The 16,778-nt window shown below is 39.6% G+C and overlaps 3 protein-coding genes across 5 annotated transcripts in view; 2 read left to right on the top strand and 1 right to left on the bottom strand.

The window, feature by feature from the left end:
* Positions 1 to 6,664, top strand: part of LOC124181694 (RYamide receptor) — a 105,422-nt gene extending 98,758 nt beyond the window's left edge. Inside the window, exons 5-7 of one of the 2 annotated variants that reach the window (XM_046568487.1) lie at positions 4,516 to 4,584; positions 4,661 to 4,901; positions 6,414 to 6,664. In XM_046568487.1, coding sequence (XP_046424443.1) covers positions 4,516 to 4,584; positions 4,661 to 4,901; positions 6,414 to 6,619 — 516 coding nt within the window. In that variant the 3' untranslated portion in view covers positions 6,620 to 6,664. Of the gene's footprint in view, positions 1 to 4,515; positions 4,585 to 4,660; positions 4,902 to 6,359 lie in introns of both variants that reach the window. The other variant, XM_046568488.1, reaches the window with a different exon arrangement.
* Positions 6,665 to 8,499: 1,835 nt separating this feature from the next.
* On the bottom strand, positions 8,500 to 11,593 carry LOC124181696 (inositol polyphosphate 1-phosphatase). 2 transcript variants are annotated; one of them, XM_046568489.1, is made up of 5 exons: positions 11,310 to 11,593; positions 10,795 to 11,201; positions 10,448 to 10,718; positions 9,963 to 10,134; positions 8,500 to 9,837 (listed from the first exon to the last, which is right to left on the bottom strand). In XM_046568489.1, exons 2-5 carry the CDS (start codon positions 11,005 to 11,007, stop codon positions 9,390 to 9,392), a joined length of 1,104 nt encoding a protein of 367 aa, XP_046424445.1. In that variant the 5' UTR covers positions 11,008 to 11,201; positions 11,310 to 11,593; the 3' UTR covers positions 8,500 to 9,389. The 2 variants fall into 2 exon arrangements, with proteins under 2 accessions (XP_046424445.1, XP_046424446.1); XM_046568490.1 differs by lacking the exon at positions 11,310 to 11,593 and having other exon boundaries at positions 10,795 to 11,264.
* Positions 11,594 to 11,868: 275 nt separating this feature from the next.
* Positions 11,869 to 16,018, top strand: LOC124181693 (pre-mRNA-processing factor 40 homolog A). The gene is made up of 8 exons (XM_046568486.1): positions 11,869 to 12,245; positions 12,468 to 12,696; positions 13,060 to 13,495; positions 13,556 to 13,987; positions 14,072 to 14,540; positions 14,619 to 15,254; positions 15,332 to 15,478; positions 15,558 to 16,018. The coding sequence occupies exons 1-8, from the start codon at positions 12,243 to 12,245 to the stop codon at positions 15,759 to 15,761; spliced, it is 2,556 nt and encodes an 851-aa protein (XP_046424442.1). The 5' UTR covers positions 11,869 to 12,242; the 3' UTR covers positions 15,762 to 16,018.
* Positions 16,019 to 16,778: the final 760 nt, after the last annotated feature.

Raw genomic sequence — 16,778 nt, 5'->3', positions numbered from 1 at the left:
TAAGGTACTGTAAATTCTTGCACACTGTTTATTTCTCAAAAACGAAATTGAACTGGTCTCATAGAGTACGAATTCAACCACGACACGATATATCAGCACAGCATTGAATGTGAACTTTGCAAACAGAAGCAGCGTTCTTCGGGTATCTAGACAAATTACCGAAAGCGCGTTTTAGGGCGTTGAAAAGAGATTTAGGCTGAGAATTTGAGATAATACTTAAATTGAGAGATACCGGAATCGCTGGTATTCTACGCAGTTCTCTAGCTCAAGTCAACAGATCACGCGGTGAAATGATCATTCGCCTGTAACCCGGAATGACTTCACTTGCTATCCAATCAGACGCAGTGGCAGTTAAATTTTATTGGCAGTTAGATTACTCGAGTTCATGTTTCGGTTGAAATGCCTGAATATTTTTATTGTTATTGTGCCTGAAACCTCGAGTAGAAACATATTGCGAGCTAATTCAATCATTTCATTGTCCCAGGTATTTGAAGACAGTTTTATTTCGAACGAAGAAATTGAAATTGAGGAAAATCGTCTTGCTTGAAAATTTATTACGCTAATTTTAATCAAAAAACGATTTATCATACTTGACTAGATTGTTTCAGCTTCAACACGTTTAAACACACGCGGCGCTATGTATTCTTAACTAAGAATTTAATTTCGTAGTGCGCGAGCGTTGGTCTAAAATAGGAACCCCATTACATCTCGTCGAGTAAAATCAATTCACTGATTGTGAGTAAAATTCCTATTACTACACTCCTCAGTTTAGGTGTTGAGTTATTACTGATTTTTCGATAAGAGTTGAATTTACGGAGCGGCGTTTTGATTATAAATGAGAAAAGCGTGAGGGGAGATACTAATCAATAAGAAATGAAAAAAAATCTGTGCAGGACGTACTCGACGATAAGTATACCAGCGAATCTTACGAGTATTCAACTGACAGGAATGACAATTAATTCTATAATTCAACGGGTTCAAGTTAATTGACATTATATCTAATAAAAGGTATAAACAAAAGCCTGTTTTACATTTGCAAAGATTGTTAATTTCAAACCATTCGCAATAGTCAGCGTATCCCAAAGGCCGGGAATGGCGAACTGGGCTATGGCTCAGCATTTCCCGGAGGATTACCCCTGGGAGTATCCGTTTTTTTTTAAAATGACGACGGTCCCTAAGGGCGCAGCCTGCCTGACACAGTGGCGCTGATATTTTCACGGTTCGCGGGCCGTAATCAAACCGTACACACCATTTTTACATCAGTTTTTGAGGGCGTTCCAACAGCCTACGGGAACGTAGCTATCAACGCCCGTCGAGTCTGACGACGAGTCTAGACATTTACAAAAGAAACGATGTGTCGATGTTTGGCGGAGCGGAGAAAAAGGAAGCTGTAATCTCAAGAAGGGAGAATTTTTGGTTGGTCCGATTTTTTCAGCTTTAAAAACTCCGCATTTCTTCCTTTCCGATGAATCTTCTTCCGTTACACATCCTTCAACAAATGATCGGTAAAACACCTGAATTCGGTCGTGCAACCACGTGTTGCGGGTTTTCTGACTCGACGGAGTGGAAACTGTTTTTCAAACGAAACAGAAACGTGTTCTACCGGAATAGCTATAAGCCAGCTATTGTAATCGATAAAATTTACCAAGTTTAACGTATAAATTCGGTGGAAAATTCGATTATGCGTGAATTTTTTTCCTACCATAGGTCAGATGCGAAAAAGCGAACCTTTTCGTATCAAAGCAATTTCACCGCGTGACCGTAAATCTGTATCCCATTATTTTTTCGCCACCGTTTGTCAAAGCTTACTCAACACGACGGAACCTTTGACTAGTTTCAAATCGCTTTCAACACTATCTCAGCGAATACTCCTGCACGGTTTCTCGTGAATCGAACTACGCGAGTGTAAAAATTCCAAACGAGCTTCATTCTCGTATTCGGTGCAGTGATCCGAATAATGATGACTCGGCTTACGTTGTGTCAGGTTAGGTATGACGATGATTTACCGTCTAGACAAGCGAGGACTACGAGTTTACAACTTTTGTATTTAACAATACTTTGACCCCCCAGTTGTATACTCTCCACGCGACGATAAATCGACTCCATCATCAGCAACCGGCTGTCACAGATGATGACGGTATTAAAAAGCGACGCGCGAACCGTCGATTTGTTATAAACTCTATTCGCGCGCTCTTCAAACTTCTTACTTTACATTCTTTTAATTTGTTGCCCTCTCGTTGTACAAATTCTCCCAAAGTTGAACAGAAAAACACGGTCAGATTGTCTGAAAAAAATCGCCCGTAGTCGGGCAATTCAACGTTCGTCAATGCAACCGTCGTACTGCATTTCTTGCGAAATTTGGGTTGCCTGACCGCAGCCGGCAATTTAAACTATCGCAGTATAAATGATCGTACGTTCTCTCTAATTTACATACGAAGAGACATTGCTCTCGTTAGTTTTCCATCTTATTATCTGTCAGATCATTTATTTCTCCACAGTCTGATGTTCAATTTCGATTAAAATTTGAGAGGTCTGGTTAGCAATTTACGAATCGATTATGCATGCGACCAGGAGGGAGAGATGAGTGAAATGTTGTGTATAATGGCAATTAACTCGCAATGTTTTTGCAGTCCTTCTATTATACTGATAATATCTAACTTCGCGTGATTGATCCCTCACAAATTACCCGCCTATACGGATAGGAATATAATATTTGGCTATATCGTAACAGCTGATCGTTATATAGATCGTACAAAGGTTAAACTCCTCAGACTCAAAGGTCAGAACTTGGGGACTAAATAATCGTTTAACTCGAAGGCGGCAAAGTACCCGGAATCACGCGAACTGGCGGTTCTACACAGCTGTACCACCCAGGCTCGAGTATCTTATACATACCTGTAATAATCTATCTAGGAGCTCGTGCCGCGGTGTTAACGCCCATTGTTCAATGGAATCATCATTTACTTTCGCCAGCCTATTAATCTTGGTGAAAATTTTCGCGTTGAAGATCAGAAGCAAAAAGGAGCATCGTTGATAAAATTCAAGCTAGTATTCACGCGCCGCATTTGGTAATTCATTGCTACTGCAACTGCTGCGTCTAAAACCGAGAAAATCCCCTAGCCGTGTAATAATCTGGGGAAAAAGTTAGACGCACACTTATACAATTTATACAATAGTTTATAGGCGTAAATTATAATGCTCAATTTTATCCCTAGTGATGTAAAATAATCGCGTAATACGGTTAAATCTGCGATGAGAGCAACCGTCCCGCGGACGCACTCAGTCAGCCCCTGAAATTTAATAAGGTTATAAAAAAATCTCCACGTCTATGTCTGTCTTGGCAATTTTATCTTCTTGCCGCTCAATCTTCAGATAGAGCGAATGGAGGAACGGCGGGTTTCATGTACCTTGTTATTATTATGGTATATCAAAAAAATTAACGACCAACAGAAAATTAATCCGTTGCTATGGTAATACGGTAATTTTCACTGACAAGAATAAATGAAAATAATCATTCACGCCAGCTGTATCAACAGTGTAATCTCTCGGATGATACTTTCGCCTGTTTTCACACCAAACATTCGATTAGCGCATATTTTTTTTCGACTGCCAGATTATTCGCTTCACCTGCCCGGTTTCATATCGAATAATACGCAACTGCGGGAATGTGATTCAAGTCCAACTCACGTGTCATCATAGGTAAGGAAATATTGAAGGCATTACACATATGTGTGAATTTTAACGGGCTGGTTAAATTCGTGCGAAGTGATCCAACTGCAGAATTTGTGGTGTAAGCTCACCCAATTTTAATCCTGACACAGTGGAATGTTCATTCGCTAAGTCCTACAACCTCAAACGAGGTAAATCGCATTATATCACCAGTTACGTGGGAGATTTACAGTAATTTGAACCGTCCATCAGAGCTGGTCTCTTGTTGAGCCATTTCCCAATGAAATTTAATCTCTCCTCTACATGGCGGTCGTAATTAAAGCGCTCTTCTTTCTCCATTTGGACTTACAAAATGCCATATTGCTCCTACTATTTGCCCTTTAACTTATATTATAGATATCCCTATTTCTTAAAGCATCCCACGATACATGCTTGCAGATTTTTTTATTTTCCTCGTGTCTGGAGAGTTGCAAAAATTTGATCCCTGCGCAAATTCTGTTTCCCTCTCTTTTTCTCCCGACTCCGGTCTAAAAAAAAAAAAAAACCGAACAGCAAAGAAGGATATGTCTTTAAAAGAGGGAAAAGAAAACGTAGGCAAAAAATATAAACAGAAAAAAAGCTGCAGGCTGATTTTCAGTAGTCGTGTAATCATCCGGAAGTACCGCAAGAATTGTCAGGACCAAGATGACGGTGTAAAATCGTGTGGGAGTTAATTCTGGCCTCTCGTTTATAAATTGTACAATCTTTCGAGGTTCCGCCCGATGAAGCGACGCAGTTTATCGTTCCTGATCGATTGTTAAAATTACCGTGAACATGTTCTTCATAGTTTCTTTTCTCTGTTTTCAGATGGTGAAGATGATGATGACCGTCGTGATTGTCTTCACGATATGCTGGCTTCCGTTCAACGTACTGACGGTGAGGAATCGAATGATGTTTTCGCACTCCGTGATGTTGTTCGCAGATCTGTTCCAACGGCATTGTTTTCCAACAGCTCGGCCTTGACCACGATGACCGGTTACGAGAATGGTCGGGATTGCCCTACTTGTGGGTCGCTGTTCACTGGCTATCCATGTCTCACTCCTGCTATAACCCGGTTATCTACTGCTGGATGAACGCCAGGTTTAGAGCCGGGTTTCTGCTGACCCTTGCACGAGTCCCGTGCATGCAGCGGATCATCCCTCAAGGTCGTCGAAGAACGCACCATACAAGCATGGCGGGAATCGCTTTAACCGGTAATGAACGCGCCTTTCATTATACTGCACGTTTCGTCATCTTGAATAAACTGAGAGCGAACTGTAGAAACTAGTGCCCATTCGTACGTGCGAGTAAATTTCTCGAGCTTCATTCTCAGCTGTTGGGCTTTCCTCGAGCGTGAAATCATAACTAAACTATTCTTGCCGTCATTTTCTCTTGTCCGATACAGCGCTCGGTGCGTAAAGGTTTTCTAAAATTATTTCAAGCCCGATATTCAATTTAAAGTGGGTTACGATCAGTTTTGCCCATTTTGGTTTCACAATTAAGTATATCGATTCCAAAACGGATATGGTTCACTCTTATAGTTTGTGTTTTTCTTGATTAATTCAGCATTAATGGTCGGCCGAATTTTGCAGCGTTGATTACAGCTTCAGACTTGCTTGACAATGATTCTAAATTATTTCTTTTGTGAGTGTATTATTTCTAAGATCGTTTCTTCCAAAAGTAACACGAGGATTCGAAACGGACTTGCTGAGGGACGAACATTTGTTAGTTAATAATCTTGGACATGAAATAGCCCAAGTAGAGTGCAGTAAATACTTCGCATCGCATTCAGAGCCGAGTTCATGGAATTTGATAGCATCTGCACTTCATAAGACTATATTGATTAAACCAGATATAAGCCGCATATCAAATCAGTAATCCCAAATTGCCTAAATCGAAGTCCGCAAGCTTGGCTCTGAGTCTGCTAGAAATTTGTACACGTGTAGATAACGTACACGTACACGTACAATCGCAATGCGTCCAATCTAATTTTCTTCTACAGCGCTCTAAGTGCTGAAATATTATATCTGATCTAATTTACAAGATGAAAAGTCGTCACTCAGCAACTCCGTCGGTTCTTCATGCTTCGCTAACATGCCTAATTTTTTCCAAACCCACGAACAGCACCCCACCAATCCACAACAAGTATTATCAGCTACGGAAGAGGATCAAATACGTCGATCCTCAACAGAAATAATTGAAAAATTATCCTTTTTACAAGTCTAATTTCTGCAATTAACCATTGCCATTTCAAATAAGCTAAAATAACGTTGATTGTGATTTTATAGATTTCAAATGATTGAAGATTTGACAGTTGATTTTATTTTCATTACGTATTCGCGAACAGTCGAACATAGAAGAAACATATCACGCGGTCTCTGCTCGTTAAAATACGAATATTCTTGAGCTAATAACGCATGATCATTTTTCTTCTATTTTTTTTTTTTGATAAAGTGAGTGTTCGACGGCAATTGTTTAAATACCGTCTATTAACCGCCTGCAGCCAACGTGTGAAACAGATTAACAAACACCAACCGACACACACCTGTTACAAATTGAAAAAACAGAAACACTATACATTTATGTAGGAATATCATCGAATACTGCTGGACCTTCACTTGAAACCGACGTGGTGAACGTAGTTGATATTCGAAAGTGACGGTTCGTTGCAGACGTGGCCTCCTCGCACGATCCGAAGAAATGATCCTTCCCTGATCGCGTTGCAGGATTGGAGGCTCCGGACAACTCGATTCTCCGGAGGATCAACACCTGCAGCACTTATATTAGCGTCAGGCGGAAACCTAGCGGGCATCATTACGCTCCTGCACGATCCGCTAGTCTCCGTCACACGGATCTTATCTCGACGAGATCGGGTCAGGCGCAGAGTCGCCGTCTCATTCGGCTTGACTCACATCCGGAGGAACGGATCTAGTCGAAAATTAACAGAATTGAACTATACATTTAACTCGACGTCATTCTTCTCTAAGGAACAAATCCTTGCTCAGACCCCTGACACTCACCACTGCTCGTATACTAAAAAATTGTACACGTCTTGTCCCCGTTTTTTAGTTCTCTCTTTTTTTTTTTTTTTTATCGAACAAATCAGCGCCTCGTGTCGATTTAATAGACTTTCTGACAGAATATAAATTTGACTCTGTACGTCGTAATTTGCGGACAAGGTATTTATCGGTTTTTTACTCTTACCGAACATGAGATGGAAATATGATGGGGTAAATCAGCCTGTCTGTAGGCAACTAGATTTAATAGGTGAGATAATGATTGTTGTCTAATTGTCTATGCGCAGGAGTCCTTGGAGTGATGTGAGTCGCCTGCACACAGGTATTTTATTTATTTTCGTAATTTATTCTCATACAGAGGCATACGAATAATCGAGAGAAATAATATGCATATGGTACTGTAAATATATTGGAATAAGTATCGTAACGCAACGAGTCCTCGCAAGCGATTTTACTCTACTGTTTGGATCTTTTTTTCTCTGTGAGTTTAGATTTTCAGAGAAATATTCTTTCATTGTTTTTATCGGACCTACCGGGTTCTCCACAACCAAAAATCCCGTCGCGGTGCAATATTGCAGTATTTAAACGTCTGATTTAATCGTTGCGCGGATACCATCGCATGTCGTTGTTGATAATTCGTAACATCGAAGTACATAATTCTAGTCGCACACCCCATGTACAGTAGAATACGAAATAGAGCTGTCTAGCCATAAAAGATAAATAATGACTGTACTGCTACGGGGAAAAACAAAAAGTACGAATAAACATTGAGTAATTGTTATCTTATATTTATTGTTAAATGTAAACTGTGTAACGCTTTGCATAAGATTTTTGTTTTCGTTTATATAATAATGATATTGGTATGTACACATAATGATTTGTATACGTTCATATGAATATATGTTACCAGTATGTATATTTTACAATGTCTAACAACGTTACAGGTAACAAATACGTAATCATAATTAATCTGTAAAAGACTGTTGACCATAATGCGCGATAAATGAATCTTGTCGTATTTAGTGTCACTAATTCAGCCGTCTCGCAAAACGAAACTAACAAATACGTATTAGGTATACTTAACGATTTATATTAATGAAGTATTACGTACATAGTCATCCGCAACATGCCAACGCGCAGAGGAAATTCGCTACTAAACGCGTCTCGCCCCTATACAGTGTAATAAAACGTTTCTATATATAAAACACATATATTGATATTCTTGTAAACCGAATGGTAATTTTCTCCCTTGCGTTATACGTTTCCCCAGGGAATATCCGCACCTGTCTATAACACGGTTTTAATATCGTTGATGTAGGCTTACGGCGGAATCGGTGGAAATTTTTGCAGTGTTGAGCGGAAGCTTAAAGCGTAAAACGACACGGTCGAAGTACTCAGTACGAATTTCTCATCCCTTAATGGAATATTGAGGACCTCCCCTTCGATCTTTGAAATCGCACGATTCCAACTGCGATCATCAATCTCACAATTCATTCCGCGAAATCGCTGGATATTGAACAAGTCTTACAGTTCTTGATTAGGTACGATACGGGCCGCAGGATTTATCTGGCAAAGCCTGATCTACCGCGCGGTCTTGAATCCTTAATCGACGATTCAAATTCTATCGCCGTTCGGGAGAAATTCGTCTGTCTCGAAACTGGCAAATCTGCACATTTTTTCTCACCTTTCGCTTCTTGTCGACCGTAATCGCGTGATCATTGATGGTAAATCATCAATTTTCGGCATCTTAATTGAAATTAGCGGTGAAACCAGCTAGATCGGGTAAAATTTCAGGCTTACAACTTTTATCCCATTTAATTTATTAATTTCTTTACTACAATTCTTCAACACTTAATATTACAGGTATGTATACCTAGATGTTGTATACGTAAATATATGTGTATAATGGTGAGATAAGTAGAAGTTTTAAGTACATAAAAATTATTCTTTAACATAAAATAGAGATTCTATATAGACGACAACGAATGTCTAATGTAGAGGAATGTAAACTTTCGATTAATTGCTGTAAACGTGGATGAAAAATGTGAAGTATTTGATATTGAACGGCTGCATAAAGTCAATGATTCGCGGATGAGATAAAAATAATAAATCCTGAAAAATCCAACCATCGATTTAAACAATTAAGACTTGATCAGCCTGGCTTCGTGATGAAAAAGTAAAGAACGAATTTGGAAGCTCTGGCTCTTGAATGTTCACTTTTTTCCCCCACAATGTTTAAAAATCGATTTTTCCGATCTATCAAATTGGACTAGATTTACATCGATTAAGGCAAATTGTACGTGAAATTACTATCAAGTACATTTCTTTTGTCATGAGTGCAATGAAATCTTCAGTTATATTTTACTCTCACCGGCGGTGAGGTAACTTTAAATCACATTGTAATAGTAATTAGTAACTAGATAACAGTACAGTAACATTGCACAATAACTTTGACTTTGCTTAAGTACATTTTTAGAGCGGGTATAAATCTGGACTATTCAGTAACAACTTTGCAAATAGGTATTTAGATATTAATATATCGTCTTAGAACTGATTGCTAAAAATACCGGTTCATCTTAAGTACAGCGTGCCCTGCATGTACTTAACTTGAATTAAAATCCAAAATCAGAATAAGAACAGGGATCGAGTTGCAAGATCATGAAAATTTGGCACTGTCTTTTAACGCTAGTGAGATAATAATATTTTTTTAATAGATTCCAAGATTTCTATGTTGCGGTAAGCAACAATGCCACCTCGATTGCAGGAATCGTTATCCGCAGGTAAGTAAATGAGATTCGAATCGTTTGAAGAGTCAGTTTTTAAGAAGTTTCTAAAATCAATTACACCTCCTTCCAAGGAACCCAATATAGCCTGAGCTGCGCAAGTGTCCCACTTGAATGTGGAGTCCTTAGACAAAATGTAGATGTCAGACTGGCCAAGAATCACCGTCAACAACTTATAGCCAGCTCCAGCTGCTTCGACCAAAGTGAAGCCATTTTCAGATAGCTTTGACTTGATACCCGTACTCTCTGAGCTGCTCAGAACAGCAACATTCCTACTTGGTTCTGGACCACTTATCGAGGACAGTCTAACACCATTATAGTTGAAGCCCCAGTAAGTCAATCCCAGCCACCTATTAAGTGAAGCGGAGGAGAAAAAAACAGCAATGAAGTAATCGATAAAAGCTTTTCAATAACGATTTCAACCTAGTTCCAAGCCCAGGTACGATTTCCCATTGATACTTATTTATCAACTTACTCGGAATCACAAGTATTATTGTGGAACGGCTGATTTATCACACCTAGAACTGGACGTCCCGTGGTTTTCTCAAAGACTCCAATGAGCACGGTAACGCACCTCAAACCGCTTAAATGCACACCCGTCACCTCATCTACTTTTTCTACCCCATGAATATACTCGGCGGTAGAATCTAGGAAATTTAAATAAGAGCATTCCAAGGCTGCCAATCATGTAGATTGCGTGCATTGATTTATTAGGACATGAAAAACAGTGCCAAGACCTTACGGGCCACAAAAAGAATCTGAAATCCCCTGAGGGGATCAGAGTTGTGCGCTAAGCTAGTATAGATTGACCAAATAACGGTAGATTTTCTTTGTACATGGAAAGAAACAGTGTCAGTGAATATAAGGAAACAATGTTAAATTGCAAAGCATGCATGAATAGATATTCCAAAATCACATCACAGGCAATGAGAAAACTGAAAAACTTTGAATACTAGTTACCAATTGGGTCTATCCATATGCCGAGCGCATCGGTGGTGAGTTTGAGATTATCAGGAACGTGATTATTCCCCGGCACATCTGAAAGTTGAATTTCTCTGTGCACTTCAACAGCGAGTAGATTGGCAACTTCGGAATCGTTATTGAGAACTTTTTCCAAGAGGTTGGCAGTGTCGTCAAAATTTGAACAAACTTTGACGGTAACAGACTCGCCCAATGTGTTACTGAACGTGTTATTCTCCTCGCCTGTTACATGCTCCGCCAGGTCTGGAAACTGCCTTTAATTTTCAAACCAACTTATTTGGGTAATCCTTAGCATACCAATTTCGCAATTTTTTAATGATTTATACCTCCGTTCCCACGTCGTGTTTTATCGTTTCCTGTATCAATACATCGGCTAGAGTTTTGAAGTCCTGTACAAATCTCGGATTCTTTTCCTCATCAGATTTTTCCTGTACCAAGAGTTTAAACAACTGACGATTTTGGCGACACACCCTCGCTATATTCGCCGCTTTTTCCGACACTTTTAACAAACACTCCAACAATCTGCTTCCCTCCGACATTATTGATGTTTATGTCAAATTCCTCCGCTTACCTTTCTTCAACAAGTTTATGAGTTTGACAGATGACGTACAAGTGCAAACGATTAGTTCCTTTCGAATTTATTCGTCCAACGACAGCTCCGGTCCAACCGAAGCAGCCAATTAAACATCACATCGCAGTGACGTTTTCTAAATCGCCATGCTGAATTTCGAAGCTGAACAACAGGAAGATTAGAGGGAAGAAGACCGAACGCATGTGGGGCAAGTCAATGAGTATGGGATAGAGTGGAAGGTCCCATAAGATCCAATGTATAAAAGCGTACCTCGATTTTTAGCACGCTCTGGCGGCTCAGAGGAAAAATATGACGCGTATGTGTAGCGTTGGTGAAGATGTGATTGTGTTGGTATTGTCGGTGTGATGACGCGTTGCCATAATCTTTGAGTAAACATTGGGTAACAAACGAACATTTTTCCAAAGATGCCAAATTATGGTGACGTCAAATTATGTTACAATAACAAATATATCAAAAATCAAAGCATAAATAATGAATGACAAGTGACGTTTTTCGCGTTACCAAAAAAAGAGCAACTGCAAGTAAATATGAATATACCGGGACAATCTCTTGAAACTATATTTCAAGAGATTGTCCCGGTATGTGAAATTCCATAAATGCTCCAGACAATCTCCGAGCGCCAATGCAGACAATAATTATACCACTTAAGAGTATAACACAGAAACAATTATCGACTTGGATTATTACAGCAAACTAATATGTAGAAACTATTATCAACGCTATTGCGCTGGTCGAGGTCTGCCGTGAGATTGTTTCGCCGTTCACCGATTTGAAAATTAGCGCCACTTGCATCGAGACTATCGAAGTATTTCGAGCGATCGATCGACGCATTTGAACATCGGAAAGAGACTGAAACGCGAGTGGAACAAGCGACGAAAAACCATTCCAAGAGTGCGGTCCGTAACTAACTGGCAGCGGCAGCGTGAAGAACTCCCTAAGACAGAGGTAGAGCTAATTACGGTTTTGGCAGCGCAAACGAGATAAAAAATTGTTGACATCACTGGGAGCTAAATTTGGAACGCACCCTTAATTCTTATATGTCTATGCCCTATGGTCACAACACAACTTACAATTGCGAGTGCGTGTGAGTTACGAAGTGAATTATATATCGTTGTGATTTGTGGATGCCGGTGTTGCCGATAAATGATCAACGTGCTATAACCGAAGTATAGAGGACGGATCATGGTGAGAATATATTTGTGTATTATTTATTCACCAAAACCGGCGAGCTGCTCCGCTGGCGCGTCAATATAACCTAACCTAACCTTCAAAACTGTTGACCGTCGCAGAGTGAGCCGTTCGTTAAGTGGTGCGAAAAACAAACGCGATGAGCGCATTTCTGACGCTTGTGCGCTTTCAACTTTTCGATTTCAATTCGATTTCGTGTAACTTGTTTTCGTGTCAAAGGCATCTAGTGACGGCATTCCGCCACCTGGGACTGTAGCTGGCTTTCCTTCAGTCCCACCGAGCATGCCGCCAGGTTTTGTGCCGCCAATCATGCCTGGCACCCCTTATATACCGGCTCCAGGGTTGCCCCCAGGTCCTCCAAGCATGATGCCACCTCAATTTTCTATTCCGCCACCTGGTTTCAGTTTTCCGATCTCCGCCGGACCTCCTCCTGATATAAACGTTATAGGTAAGATGAGTAATCATTTAACACTATTATTGGACATCTATTTCAATCAATGTGATTTACTTCTTGGCTTATTTCATTCTTTAGGATCATGGATAAATATGTAGTATCAATTGACAATGGGCTAGTAAAGTATTAAAGTGTCAAATTTACATCATTATTGTATCAACAGCTAGATAATAATTAAGAATGATATACCCTGTGACTTTTATACTTGAGCCAGAATTACATTGTAACTGAAATTAAATTTTGCGTCTAAGATTTTATTGATGGAGAATATTGTGTTAATTTTTAAACTCCACTCTTATTACGTATCAAGGAATTCCCGTTTAGTTAAGTTTCTTCACTTTGTTTTACTGTTCTCAGCTGCGCCTCCTCAAATAAGTGGATCACCAGCTGTCCCAACATCAACAACATCGACACTTGAGCCAGCCACAGTAACGCCATCAATTCCAACAACGGAAAAAAAATCCGAATGGACAGAGCACAAAGCTCCAGATGGTCGTACATATTATTATAATAGTTCAACAAAGCAATCACTTTGGGAAAAGCCTGATGAATTGAAAACTCCAAGTGAATTACTACTATCTCAGTGCCCATGGAAAGAGTACAAATCTGACAATAGTAAAATTTACTACCACAATGTCACAACCAAAGAATCAAGGTGGACTATACCACCTGAGCTTGAGGAATTGAAGGCAAAGCTTGCTGCTGAAGAAGCTGGCACTGTTGCTTCAGTTGCAGTTGTTACTGCTGCTGCCGTTGCCGGCTCTGCTATTGTCCCAAGCAGCACTCCGAATACGTGAGTGTGTTAATTTCAATAAACTGAAAATATTTTATCAAACGTTTTACATCCTTTCAGGGCTCTTGTTCCACCTGTGATGCATGCGTTGTCGCCAAAACTCGTGACACCACAAGTAAGCACTCCTGAGGCGAGCTGTAAATCGGCAATCGAACAGGCTATGGCGGCAACCCTCGCCGCCATAAATATTCCAACTCCTCCGACAAAGCCAGACGACGATAGTAACTCGACGAAAGGTTCTGCCAATGGAAGTAGGAACAGCACTCCTGAACCTAAAGTGCAATTTAAAGATAAAAAGGAAGCGATCGAAGCATTTAAGGAGCTGCTGAAGGAGCGAGATGTACCCTCTAATGCTACTTGGGAACAGGCAGTGAAAATGATTCAAAATGATCCAAGGTACCCACAGATGAAGAAATTGAACGAGAGAAAACAAGCTTTCAACGCTTACAAAACGCAACGGCTCAAAGAAGAACGTGAACAGGAAAGACTGAGGTAGAGTTATTATTTGTTGCTGAAAATCTGTTCATCATTTATTGTAACTGAATTACATCGGAGTATTTTTTTTTCTTTTGTCAGGCTGAAAAAAGCCAAGGAGGACTTAGAACAGTTTTTATTGACTCACGAGAAGATGACGAGTAATACAAAATATTACAAATGTGAGGAGATGTATGGTAACTTGGAGCTTTGGCGTTCGGTTGGAGATTCGGATCGTCGTGACATTTACGAGGATGTTATATTCAACTTGGCTAAACGTGAAAAAGAGGAAGCAAAGGTTATGAAGAAACGTAACACCAAACGACTCGCCCTTGTGTTGGATGCCATGACAGACGTTACATACAAAACCACTTGGCAGGAGGCACAAGCATTGCTGCTTCAGCATTCTGCGTTTGCTGAAGACGCGGACTTGTTGGCTATGGATAAGGAGGATGCTCTGCTAGTTTTTGAAAATCATATTCGTCAATTGGAGAAAGATGAAGAGGAGGAAAAGGAGCGGGAGAAAAAACGAAGGAAACGATTAGAGAGGAAAAATAGGGACGGATTTATAGTGAGTCGCTGAATTCATTTATGGATACGTTGTTTTTTTATGTTCTGTCATTCATTCCTTTCGTTGTATACATTACAGAGTTTATTGGACGATTTACACGAGCAAGGCAAACTGACATCCATGTCACTCTGGGTGGAACTTTATCCTATGCTATCCGCCGACATACGATTTTCAGCCATGCTTGGTCAGCCGGGATCAACGCCGTTAGATCTGTTCAAATTTTACGTCGAAGATTTAAAGTCACGTTTCCACGACGAAAAGAAAATAATACGCGAAATTTTGAAGGACAAAAGTTTTGACGTTCAGGTTAACACTACATTTGAAGAGTTTGCGACGGTAGTTTGCGAGGACAGAAAATCGGCGACTCTGGATGCTGGAAATGTCAAACTCACGTACAATCTGTTGCTTGAAAAAGCAGAGGCAAGGGAAAAGGAGAGGATCAAAGAAGAAACGAGGAAATTTAAAAAGCTTGAAATTGGATTTAAAAACTTGCTTAAAACCTTAGACGTTGATTATCAGATGTCGTGGGACGACGTTAGAGCCAAAATCGAAGGGGAATCCGATTTCAAAGCCATAACACTCGAGAGCGAGAGAGTAAGGATATTCAAGGAGTATCAGCACGAGATCGAGGAAAGTTGTAGCCACCATCACATAAGGAGCAAAAAAAAGAAGACGAAAAAACCGAAAAGAAAGTCACGATCTCGGTCCCATAGTGTAAGTGCAAGGAAAACATAGAAATAGCTTTCTGTCGTTTCGACGAGAACGTATAAATCTATTTCTACTATTTTCAGGAGTCTGATACAAGTGAAAAAGGGGTTAAGAAAAAAACCCAAAAATCACGATCTATGAGTCCTCCGAGTAAATCGGACAGTTCTGAATCTGACGTGAAAAAATCCAAGCGCAAGAAAAGTAAGAAGAAAAGAGGCCGCAGCCGTTCAGTAAGTGAAACTTTATTACTATCGACGTGTGTTCACTCAACTAGTGAAGTTGCTGTTCAACTTTTCATTTTTTGTTCAGCGTTCCTATTCAAGGCTACCATCTTCAGAAGAGTCTCCTGACCGAAAACGTAAGGATGAAAAACATCGACGAACGTCTGCCCACAGTGAAAACGGTTCGGTTAACGAGGGTGCTGCTCATCACCATGAATTATCCGAGGATGAATTAGAAAAGCAAAGAGCACAACTATTGCGCGAACTTCAAATGCAGCAGGAAGACAATTGAGATGTTTCATTTTTCTTACAACGGCACCCAATGCGACAGTGACTTTGAGATATATACCAAACATTAAACGTATTTATCATCTGAAATAAGTAATTTTACCCCGGGGTAATCCAACGGTAATACGGTAAAGTGACTTTAATTTTCAGTTAGTATTAAATAAAAGAAAACGATGAATCAATTCCGACGTTCCTCCTGTGCTCATAAAATAAAATAACGATTCTAATACATTGATCTCAATAAACATTCAGTCACATTTACTTGGGCCAGAAAACTGAAACTGTTTTACAACTGACAGATTTCACGATGCTGGTACTGTGGCTATATCTAACGAAAATATAACGTACACATTAGTGTGGCTCATTTTTGAAACATTTTTTTTTTAATGTACTGCTCGAAAAATTTGTGACAAATATTGAAAAAAAAAACTCGTTAAACCTGGAGGAGGTAGGAAAATATTTAGAGGTCGCTACTAATTATTGAAATTAATTTTTTTTTTTCTTTTTAATTTCAAAAATTGTTCTAATGATATGAGATTACGAAACGAGAAGAAATTTTGTAAACTAATACATGTATATATATTAGTTTACTTTTTGGTACCGTGATCCAATTCATTTCGATAATTGGTAGTGACCTCTAAATATTTCCCTACCGCCTCCAGATTTTACGACAGTTTTATTTTCAATATTTGTAACAAATTTTTCGAACAGCACCTTACAAATAAAAATTAAAAAATGAGCCACCCTAGTACATATGCGGAAATTGTTTCTACGGTAGCTAATGTTTCTCCTTAAGCAATTACGTTGCCAATAGAGATATATAGTTATATGTATATCAGTGGTTCCGCATAAGATAATATGTATGAGGTATTCCACACCATTTCACCTAATCGGTGAAGGTCACCGACGCCGATCTCGGTGTTAATTTTTTTCTCAATTCGTCTATCGAAAAAAAAGAACACGTGTTCGGCCGTTTTTTGATTGAGCCACCTGTGTCGATTTTATGAATTTTCCGATTTTT

The sequence above is a fragment of the Neodiprion fabricii genome, chromosome 4, assembly GCF_021155785.1.
Source record: "Neodiprion fabricii isolate iyNeoFabr1 chromosome 4, iyNeoFabr1.1, whole genome shotgun sequence".
In the NCBI taxonomy this organism is placed as follows: Eukaryota; Metazoa; Arthropoda; class Insecta; order Hymenoptera; family Diprionidae; genus Neodiprion; species Neodiprion fabricii.
Note: the sequence above shows the minus strand (reverse complement) of the source record. Positions and strands in the feature narration are given on the sequence as shown.

What these genes read in the sequence shown, in the direction of transcription:
- LOC124181696 (XM_046568489.1), bottom strand. Translation starts at nt 11,007, where the DNA reads ATGTCGGAGGGAAGCAGATTGTTGGAGTGTTTGTTAAAAGTGTCGGAA. An exon ending in AACACGACGTGGGAACGGAG is followed by an intron (nt 10,719 to 10,794) that starts GTATAAATCATT and finishes AATTAAAGGCAG; the next exon opens with TTTCCAGACCTGGCGGAGCA. An exon ending in CATATGGATAGACCCAATTG is followed by an intron (nt 10,135 to 10,447) that starts GTAACTAGTATT and finishes TAAATTTCCTAG; the next exon opens with ATTCTACCGCCGAGTATATT.
- LOC124181693 (XM_046568486.1), top strand. An exon ending in CCAAGCAGCACTCCGAATAC is followed by an intron (nt 13,496 to 13,555) that starts GTGAGTGTGTTA and finishes ACATCCTTTCAG; the next exon opens with GGCTCTTGTTCCACCTGTGA. An exon ending in AAAGAGGCCGCAGCCGTTCA is followed by an intron (nt 15,479 to 15,557) that starts GTAAGTGAAACT and finishes TTTTTTGTTCAG; the next exon opens with CGTTCCTATTCAAGGCTACC.